Source organism: Musca vetustissima, unplaced genomic scaffold, assembly GCF_032173495.1.
Source record: "Musca vetustissima isolate MV318-11 ecotype Yass unplaced genomic scaffold, APGP_CSIRO_Mvet_v1 utg39152, whole genome shotgun sequence".
Classification (NCBI taxonomy): Eukaryota; Metazoa; Arthropoda; class Insecta; order Diptera; family Muscidae; genus Musca; species Musca vetustissima.
In genome coordinates, this window is record NW_026873326.1 from 130,632 (window position 1) to 141,907 (window position 11,276).

At 35.0% G+C, this 11,276-nt stretch overlaps 1 protein-coding gene across 1 annotated transcript in view; it reads left to right on the forward strand.

The window, feature by feature from the left end:
• The window catches only part of LOC133324389 (NCK-interacting protein with SH3 domain), a 36,674-nt gene extending 26,730 nt beyond the window's left edge, over positions 1–9,944 (forward strand). Inside the window, exons 3-7 of the mRNA XM_061533235.1 lie at positions 2,353–3,504; positions 3,566–3,872; positions 7,069–7,278; positions 7,355–7,527; positions 9,738–9,944. Coding sequence (XP_061389219.1) covers positions 2,353–3,504; positions 3,566–3,872; positions 7,069–7,278; positions 7,355–7,527; positions 9,738–9,929 — 2,034 coding nt within the window. The 3' untranslated portion in view covers positions 9,930–9,944. The remainder of the gene's footprint in view (positions 1–2,352; positions 3,505–3,565; positions 3,873–7,068; positions 7,279–7,354; positions 7,528–9,737) is intronic.
• The last annotated feature ends 1,332 nt before the right edge of the window (positions 9,945–11,276 follow it).

The window sequence follows — 11,276 nt, forward strand, 5'->3', positions numbered from 1 at the left end:
ATTTTGGCCATCACAATCCTTCTCCCAATTTCAAAACTGATGTCATTCGTTTTTTTTATGGCGGTACCAAGGTATATAACATCTTTAACTACCTCGAAGCTGTAGTTCTCAAGTTCCACAGTTGGTCCGAGTCTACTGGACGGCTTGCGAGTTCATACCATCAGCTTGGTCTACTCGTCATTTACTGCCTGACTCACTTTGCCAAACTCCTTCTCAATTTGTTCAAAGGTGGCTGTTATCGCTGGCAATGTTCGACCCATTATATCGATGTCATAGGCGTAGGCGAGTAACATGTGTTGTTTGGTGTACAGAGTGGCATTTCTGTTCACTTTTGCGTTTCGTATGACATTTTTCAGCAGGATGTTAAAAAGATCACATGATAAACTGTCACCTTGTCTGAATCCTCGTTCGGTATTGATGGAGATATGTCTTTTCCGACTTTAATTTGGATAGCACTTTATATGCGATTGGAAGGTGACTTATTCCTCTATAGTTGTGTCTCCTTTTTTATGCGCGCGAATTAATGACCAATCATTGGTCATTACTTCCTCTAGCCAAATTGTACTAATCAGTTCGCGCATGCTCCTTATCAGCATCCCTACCCCCGGTCTTGAATAGTTCGGCTGGTAACACATCCTCTCCTGCAGTTTTAATGTTCTTCAGCGGAGTAATAGCTATTCTGACCTCATCTTGGCTAGGTGGTATTCACTCTATACCGTCATATCTTAATCACGGCCACTATTTGATACCAGAAGCTTCTTAAAATCTCCTTCCAGTAGGCCTATTCTGTAACTTTTAACAACTATCGATATTGTTTAAATTTCTTTTGTTATTGTAAAAACAACAAAACAAACAAATGACATTGTTGTAAACTAAACAATATCGAATGTTGTTAAAAAGTTACAGAATAGGCCTACAGGTTTCCATTTTCATCTCTACAAGAGGGTGTGCCTGCGCCAAAGCCTTCGGTTTGGTGTTTTACTCGTTGGTAAAATTTCCAGACTTCATTCTGCCTCCTGTACATCTCAATTTGCTCACGCTCACGTTTTTCTTGTTCTTTCTTCATTTTTCTGAAAATACGTTTCTCCTGCCTCCTTTTTCTCCCGATAACGTTTTGCTACTGTCTGCAGAGTTGCCTATACGCTGCGTTTTTCACATCATTAGCATTACGACCCTCCTGGTCGTACCACGGGTTTCATGGTGGTTTTGCTTTTGCTGGAGTTTGTAGGGTGTGGGCAATTCTTTTCCATTGTGCTTCGATACTATTATCGGGACAAGAAGTGCCTTCGTCAAGCAGTTGGGTTAGTTGAGCGGAGTAGGCCTCTGCTACATGCTGTGTTTGCAGCTTTCCAGCGTCGAGTTTCCGTGTTATATTAGATCGCACTTCTTCTGCTACATTAAGACCAATGTAATGGTCCTTATCGATATTCGCTCCTTGTATCGATCGAATGTCTAAAACACTGGACGAATGGCTTCCGTCTATCACAGCATGGTCAATTTGATTTCTCGTTGATTGATCAGGAGAAATCCAGGTGGTCAATCAAGTCAATCAACCTCATGCCGTTTTCGGATGTAATCGGAAGGGAAAAAATATTTTCCCTTCCGATTTTTGCATTAGAAACTCCTAGCATAATTTTAAAGTCATGGCCAGGGCAGCGGTCATATGCAGTTTCTAGGCTGTCGTAAAATATGTCTTTCTCTTCCGTAGGGCGTGGCATGGGCGCAAATAAGACTGATGTAGAAGATCTTCGCTCATCTACTGGAGTGAATCTGGAGACGATTTATTTTATTCTCCTGTTAACCATATATCCGCAGCCAAATTCATGTCTCGTTTAGTGGCAGCTATAATACAGGGCGTAATCATCTGATTTACTTACGCCTGTCTCTTTGCATCGCATTTCCTATAAAGCAATACACATCCGTCAAAGCGAAGACTGCGCCTGTTCTGTACAACGTGCGCACATTCCAAGTGCAGATTGTGGCCCTTATTACTTTTGTAGGGGTCGTCAACAATAAGGGGGTTTGGTTTTATTATTTTGCTTTTTCATAGTGTGGGCAACTAATCCGACGCCTCAATCAGCTCTCTATTTCAACGGGTGATGAAAATAGCTACCCCAGGTGACACCGCGGAGAGGTCAGTGTCCACAATTGAGATGATAGAGGGACCAAGATAAGGCTAGGCTTCGCCGTGTTAAAGCCAAGTAGTAAAGTATCTATCATCCCCTACGCCACCCTTTTTATGTACATAGAATACTATATAATTACCCTTAGTCTTAAGCTGGAAACCCAAGGCTTTAATGATATGCAAAAATGTCTATCTTTCTCATCTCATATTCCCCTTTGTATTTTCAGGACAATTCCGAGCGTGATGCCGATTCATCATTATCATTTTCACAGAGTATTGGAGATGGCAAACATAGTGCACCACATGCACAGGAACATCGACCTCACAGTCCACCACATTCTAAACGTTTGGATAGTAGTAAAAAATCAATATCAAGTCCTTCCATGGCCACCACATTGCCTCTAATGATATCGGAGTCGCCCAGTATGGGTTCAATGCAAGTGCAGACCCAACAAAGTCAACAGCAACAACAACAGGCTCAATCACCATCACCTGCACAAAATAAAGTCAATGATGTAGCTCAAGATAATAGTGTTACCTCCGAGCATTCTGAGACTACGACAACAACTACAACAACAAGTGAGGATGTCATCACCACCTATAAAGAACCAAGTCTAAATGATTCCTCGGCATCGTATACACATTCGAAAGAAAATGGAACACTTAAATCGGACAAGGAGTCGTCATTGGCGTCAACGACGACGACAACGACGTCCAACAAAGAACGAAAGTCCAAAGAAAAGGTGAACAAAATAAATGAGGCTGACAGCCGAAATCATGCTAAGACACAAAATGGTATTGCTGATAAGGATGACAAGACAACAACAACTGGTAATGACCGTTCCGAGGGTAGTGACGCTGCTGCTGATGGCAGTGATGAACGAAATGCGGCCAATGGCCAGGCCGTTAAGGGTGACAGTAATGACAACAGTCAGGCGCTGGATAGTGAAGATAGTGCTGCTGCATTACAACAGTTACATGCAGCCGCTGCAGCAGCTGCCTTGGCTCATACCGGAGGTTATCCAAGACCAAATTTAAAAGTCGAATCGTCAGATGTCTATCAAATTGTCGATGTTATACGTCGCAATACAAATTTAAGTTTTGATTTATCCTGCGAAGCGTTGCGTGTTGTTCTAACCAGTTTAGAGCAATTGTATAATGGTGCTATTAATCCCTATCTGGAAGCGGTGGCCATACATGTTACCGAAAAGGTAGAAACGCCCAAGGAGCTACTCGGTATGACCCACGATGCCAAGAAATTGCAATATATATTTTCACAGCTGGCTGATTGTAAAAATGATTCGGAACAGCGAACATGGATGTTGTATGAGGATGAAGATGATATTGTGCAATTCTTGGAGGATCTTATTGATATATTGGTAAGTAGTGAAATACATACATGAAACTCTATTAAATTGTAATTGTGTTTATTTTTCCCAGAGCAATGCTGATGAAACCATTTGCTGTTATGAAATGTCCTGTGACCAATATCAGGCTTTGGTCAATCTAGTACAATACTATCAAATGGAAACACGTTGGAACATAAAACGTCTCTTGCTGAAAACTTTTACGGCCGCCTGCCACTTGGATCACATTATTGTCGATATCCTATTGACTTCGGTATTGCCTTTGGAAATTGTTGAAGATATGAAAACGAATTTTGCGAATTTAGATCGTTTTAAGCAGCTAGTCAAAATGTTAACAATTATATTTTCATTGGGCCAACCGATGCCAGTTAATCATCAGGGTAAGTGTAGTGAGTGGATATATATAAAGTCCCTATATGTTGGAAGTCAACGGAGGGCCTGTATCAAAAATGAGGAGGAGATACATATTTTCTAAGCATTCCGGAAAATACCACACTGTGGTACAGGGTACTATGTCTGTGTGCATATGTTTGTAACAGGCAAAAGGAAAAGAAATTGACCCAAGGTTCATTTTGAGAATATTCATAGAATCACTTTCTGAGTCGATTTATGCATGTCATCTGAAATTGGCCCACGGTTCCTTTTGAGAATATGCATAGAATCACTTTCTGAGTCGATTTATGTCGTCTGTCTGTATGTCCATGTTAAATTGTAAACAAAGTAAATGTCGCATTTTTGTTCCTAATGAATGAAATTTAACGCAGCCCTCTTATTTGACCAAAGCAGCCAAAGCCAAAAATTGTTTAAAATCGGTTCAGATTTAGATATAGTTCCGATTCCAAAATAGCTCACCCAAGTTATTGATCTGCTCTGCATACTGAATTAAGTACAAATTGAGGTATGTGTAGCTTTGTAACAATCGGTACCTCCCGTATATATTTTAGTCTGATTTTATATAAATGGTGCACCAATGTTCCTATATTTCATTTGATTTACATGAAATTGTGCATAGCTTATTACATTGATTCTAGAACAATGTGTGCAAAGTTTCATGAAAATCGGTTCAGGTTTGAGTATAGCTTCAATATATGTTGTCTTCCGATTTTACGTAAATTTTGCCCCAAAGCCCCCATATTACTTTCGATTTGCACGAAATTGTGTATGGCTTATTAAATTGAGTCTAGAATGGTGTGTGCTAAGTTTTGTTGAAATCGGATCAGATTTAGATATAGCTCCCATATATATACTGTCTTCCGATTCTACGTAAATGGTGCACCAAAGCCCCTATATATTTTTCCGATTTAAACGAAATTGTGCACATCACATTAAAATGAGTCTAGAATGATGTGTGTCAAGTTTCGTTGAAATCAGATCAGATTTTGATATAGCTCCCATATATATGTTCGTCCGATTTTTTGTAAATGGTGCACTAAACTCCCAGTATTTGTCCGATTAAGACAAAATTTCGACTACCGTACTGTATCGAGTCTATATAGTTGTGTGTTAAATTTTGTTGAAATCGGTTCAGATTTAGATATAGCTCCCATACATATGTTCGTCCGATTTTGTGTAAATGGTGCACTAAATGCACAATGTTCGTCCGACTTAAACGAATCTTGAATTACCATACCGTATTGAGTATATAAAGAAGTTTGTTAAGTTTCGTAAAAATCGGCTCAGATCTACACATAGTTCCGATACATATGTAAATGGTGCACTGAGCTCCCATAGCCGATTCAGATGAAATTTGGCCAACCGTACTCACTACGACGTATTGTATGGGGTCTAAAATTACATGTGTTAAATTTTGTCCAAATCAGTTCAGAATTAGATATTAGCTCCAGAGGCCGCAATTATGGCTCAAACATCGCGAATTTTTACATGGAGAAGGGAATCGGGCCAAGGAATAAACATACCTGTTTTGATAAAGAATGGTCAATATTAAGCGGGTCAAATGGACCCTAACTTTTGTGTGAAAAATGACAAAATTTGTTTTCTATAGCGTATATATTTACTCCTGAAGGACATATATCCTAGAAGTTGACAGTATAATCAAGAGGAGTGGTTGGCCTTTAAATTGATACCAATTATATTGTCGTATGCACTCGGATGTGGGAGTTACACGTAAATATTTACGGGTGCTTACGTACTGAGATATTATTTAGTAACCCATTACCACACTAGAGGTCGAAAATATACCGCTAATCGCTTTGAAATTTTCCATGAGGATCCAGGTATGGTAAAGGACAACGACTATAATTTTCGGCGATGTTCAGATAATAATATTGGGATGAAGTGAAGCGAACATTTATTTTTTTGTGTTTTTTCGAGTCGGCCTATAGGCCACAATTGAAAGCCGAACATCACAACACAACCCCGGCGAAGGGAATATGGACAAGTAAATAGAATATGAATAATAGTAATATTTGTTGACCTATAGTTGGTCAAGAGGTTGCAAATATCGGGAAATATTTTCCATGCTCAGAATAGAGTAACTTCGGGTAATGTGGACCATGCGTCAAATGTGGACCACCCCCCATATCTAAGAAAATGCTTGAAATATGTCAATGCGGCCTTGATAAATATTTTCCTTATTAGTGAAAACAAACATCAAAATTGGTTTTTAATAAATAATTGCAATGTTGAAAATGTAGTAGTAGAAATGTAGCTCTGATTGTAAAAGTGTGATTTGAACATTTTTTAGCACAATAGTCGAACGTTTTTGCAAAATAGTCCAACACTTTGTTTTTCTCGAATATAAAGAAGTTATGTGGTTTTTCTTGTTTTCTATATCAAAAATATACGTTTAGCTGTAATTACAATCGGCGATTTTTAATTTTTATTCATTTTTGAAGCCGATAATTATTTCTGAGTAAAATATATTCAATGTCGGGTAATGTGGACCACTATAAAAAAGTGGGACCTTTTCATGAGGACGAGTTTGAAACGTGCGTGAATTTAATATGCGATGAGGTATTCTATCCTCTGAAAACTCCATATGCGAAATTACAGGTGCTTCGGTTGGATAATGAAGCAAGGACCTTCAAATCACCGCAAATGGGGTGTTACCCCTAAATGGGGGCTATTCCAAAACATGAACCCATATATTTTTGCATTCATTGTTACCAAAGAGTGTAATAAATTGAATTTTATCACAACCAAACCACAACCTACCTTTAATTTACTGATACTCATTACCCACACATACTGGTCCACATTACACGCCAAGTTATTTTTATTTGCAGCTTAGAGTTTTTTGAAATATAATGCAATAAAATTTTTATAGACAAATATATATAATTTTTGACGTGGAATATATTTAGCCAACAAATCTACTATGTTGTGAAAACAGTTTGTTTTCAGTTTTTACCGTTGGTACGCCCACAATATCAAAAAAAGAAAATGGTGGTCCACATTACCGGAAGTTACTCTATAGAACCACAGAAGTTAGATTTTCGTGGAAGTTGTGTAGGGTATCATATGGTCGGCCCCGTCCTACTATAATGCTCCGCACACTGGTTTTTATTTAATTAATTACAAAAATAATAAAATAATTAAAATTATATTATTTTGCAGATTATCTTGGCGTTCATTTTGCCTCATTCCTGCTGGAAATTATCGAAGGCAATAATCCTGAAATACTCGTTGATATGGTTATATCATTGGTTTTAGCTTTTAATTTGCAATTTAATGATAGCAATCATAATGTTGTGGTCGAAGCAATGCAAACATTACCCTCAGCGAAAGTGTTTACCGAGAAGATACTATTGCTATTGAATCGTGAAGGTATGTAACAAACACACGCACGCACAATTGTTATGAATAATAATGCTGATAATAATACTATTTATATTAATTACAGAGGATCCTATTAAACTGCTAAAACATTCAACGGATTGCATGAATTCAGTATTGAAAATGTTCATTGATATCTTCAGTGTTGCGGAGACGGCAGCAATGTTCTATACCAACGATACTAAAGTATTAATTGATATTATTGTTAGACAGCTGACAGATTTATGTGCTGGAAATCCGGTAAGTGGAATTTATGTTGTTTCAATAAGTGAAAATCGTGACAGGTGCCTTAAATCTCATCAAACACTATGGTAGATCTCAAACTAAATCTGAAATCTGCAGTCCACATTTTGGTAGGGATAGTAATTGAAAAATAATCTATAAAAGTATAACCGAATCAAGGGCTAATAACAACCTAAAAATATGCTACAATTATACATAATATATATCGGAGTTATATCTAAATCTGAACCGACTTTCGAGAAATTTAACACACATTGTTCTAGACTTAATTATGTTCGTTATGCCAAATTTCGTGCAAATCGAAGAATATTATGGGCCTTTGATTCACTATTTACATAAAATCGGACTATAAGTTATATGGGAGCTTTATCTAAATCTGAACCGATTTTCACGGAACTTAGCACACATCATTCTAGAGTAATTTCAGTACACTATGCCAAATTTCGTGCAAATCGAAGGATATAAATGGACTTTGGTGCATCATTTACATAAAATCGGTCGAAAATATATCTGGGAGCTATATCTAAATCTGAACCGATTTTGAGGAAACATGTCACACATCATTCTAGACTTGATTCAGTACGTTATGCAAAATTTCGTGCAAATCGAATCATATATAGGGACTTTGATGCACCATTTTCATAAAATCGGACGAAACTATATACGGGAGTTATATCTAAATCTGATCCGATTTTCTTAAATTTCAATAGGGTTCTTCCTTTGGTCAAATATGTGCCTTATTTCATCCAAATCGAATCATAAATGCGACCTGTACTTTGTTTAACATGAACAGACCATGGGCCTATCACGATTCCTTTTGCCCGTTACAAGCATATGCACGAAGACATAACACCCTGTACCACGGTGTGGTGAAGGGTATAAAAATCCACGGTCAAAAAATGCCAACCTCTGATAATACTTGAAAATTATTCTTAATAAATTCACGCCTTTGATAATCCTTGAAGAATATTATTAAAAAAATCCTTCCCTCCGAAAGTGGTAAATTTTTTCCTGTTACTCCTCATGGGAATCCATATTTTGTCTTAGTTCTTGGGATATTGTTGGTACCAGATATTTCTTGGTCGATTTCGTTTTCGCAATCCTGTGGTTTTCCATTCAAGCGCCATTTTGGTTGTGTAATGGACATTGTGTGTGACAATCTATATCCATTTAATTTAAAAAATGCGTAAGATTGCCCCTTATAGTATATCGACATATCTCGACTGACCAAGTTCACTTAGACACGTTTGTCCGCCCGTCTGCCCTCTTTTAAATTGTTATTATTATTATATATAGCCGATAATTGTCCTAAATTTGCCTTGTTCAAATCTGACATTCCATTCGCCTAATTTTGGGCTTAAAAATACTTAAAATTTTGACACTGTGAAAACTTTTTTAAAATATTTTTTTTTACTTTTCCAACATCTTCTGCACTTTTAATATATACAGGCAGGGTATACTTTTTTCAAATCTTGACTTTTGGGCATAAACTGTTGATTTTGGTCACTTTTTAGGGGAATTTTGGGCGGAAAAAAATTTTTCGAACGGCAACACTGGTGGGGAGCCCAGCGTGCCCGGTCCCATGATATAAATTGTTTTCATACAAAAATATATTTTTGCAATGGAAATTTTCACATTGAACCTGCTTGATTGTGACCTGGTCCACACATCATTTATTTGGTCCGAAGTCAGGTTGTTCAGTTCGAGGTTGTTCATCTTATGATTTCAACTTGCCCTATATGTGTTGAACAGGATTATTCTTTATTATTATTCGGCCAATCGTATCCTCCGCTGATACGATGTGAGATCGTAGTAACTCAGCTGATTCTGTCGTCTGCTTTTAGAGCTTGCTCCGGTAGCCATCTTCCCCAGATGCTTTGCTACTTCTTACTTGTTCTCTTGCTTCTATTATTACACGATGTAATCAGAGTATTGTCCTTGCCTTATAAAGTTTAATTGGAAAATATTCCTAAAAAATTAACACTTCTGATAATATTTAAAAATATTCATAACAAATTTACCTTATGTCCAATGCTGATAATTTTGTTAAAAATTGAGAATTTTGCTAGTCTTTGAAATATATATATATATATATATATATATTTTTTTTTTTTTTTGAAAACTGAAATCTCTTTGAAAAATGATATTTAATTTTTCTCTTACTGTGAATTAATATTAACAATTTATTTTATTTTTTCCAATATTAGATGAGACGTTGTTATTTGGAATTGTGTCGAAGAATTCTACGCAACACCGACTACCAGGAACATCAGCATCGTAAACAAGATTTTATGAAAATCTTTACACGAATATTTTGTGAGGAAACCGAATGCAGTGCCTCCGATCAGAAATTGGTCCGTGAAATAGCCAATGAATTTCCACAGATATTTAAGGCTTAAATTTATAAAAAAAACAAACAAAAAACAAGTGGATGGAAAATCTAAGCAATTAATTGGAAAAATAACTAGAGTATGTATTTAAGTTTTGTCATGACATTGTTATAAAACTATTGTTTAAAATCTGTTGTCTGTTTAAGATAAAAAGAAAATTGATATTATTTTGAAAATGTTTAATTTCGAAATCTTAATAATACCAAAGTATATTTTTGACTATTTCTTAATTTATTATTCCTTTATTTAAAAGTTTTTTATTAAAAATTTTAGAAAATTATGAAAATTGATCTATATTTAGATTATAGTATATAACAACAAAAAAAAACTCCTGTTATATTTAAGAACATTATTCATTTTTTGTATGAATTACTAAAAAAAATTAAAAAAAAAATGAAAATGATGTGTAATATAATTTTAAACTAAAATTGTAGTAGTAATCATACAATGATTATTGTTATAAATTAAGTTTAGTTTATATTTTCAAATGTTTTGTTAAAACGTATATGATACTCTCATACGCATAAATTATGGTTGAAGTTTAAATAAAAAAAAACAATGTTAGTTTAGTATTGTTCGGAAGCTCAAAACTCCTTGAAAATTAGAGTTATACTTTTGGTATTTTCAGATGAAAAAGAGAATGAAAAATTTTTATATAAATTTGTTTTTGGCCAGTTATTGTAAGAATGATGCCATATTATTTCAACCAGCCACATAAAAAGTGTTTTTTTAATTATTATTTTCTTTTCAATATTTATCAGCCGCCATAACTAATATTCACAAATTGCATTTAGGGATATTTGTCAATAAGTATAAATCAATCATTTTAATTACAGTTATACATACATATATATTTACACATAAGACTCCAAATAATCCTCATATACCGACATACATATATTCAAGATAAAAAAAAATCGCATAAAAACAAATTGTTTTCCATAACTCACTACAGATATTCACATTAAAGGAAAAAAATAATACATAACCTTACAAAAAATCCTAACCAAATAGTTAACAAAAATATTGGTCCTATAAACAAATTGCCGTATATAGAAGCACTTCCTTCCTATATATATATATATATATATATTAAAAAAACCTGTTTTCTCAATTGCATTTAATTGTGTATTATTATGAGATTAATTCAAATTTTATAGAAGAAAATACCAAAATACAATTTATTATAAAAATGTCTTCATATTAATAATTGTTTTTTTTTTAAATTTATTTTTATAAAAAAATACATATAGAATTTAAATTACATTTATTTTATTTACACAATTTTATAGAGCAGTAATATTATTGTTTTTTATTAGCGCATTATCTAGTCATATATAAAAAAAGTCATAGTTT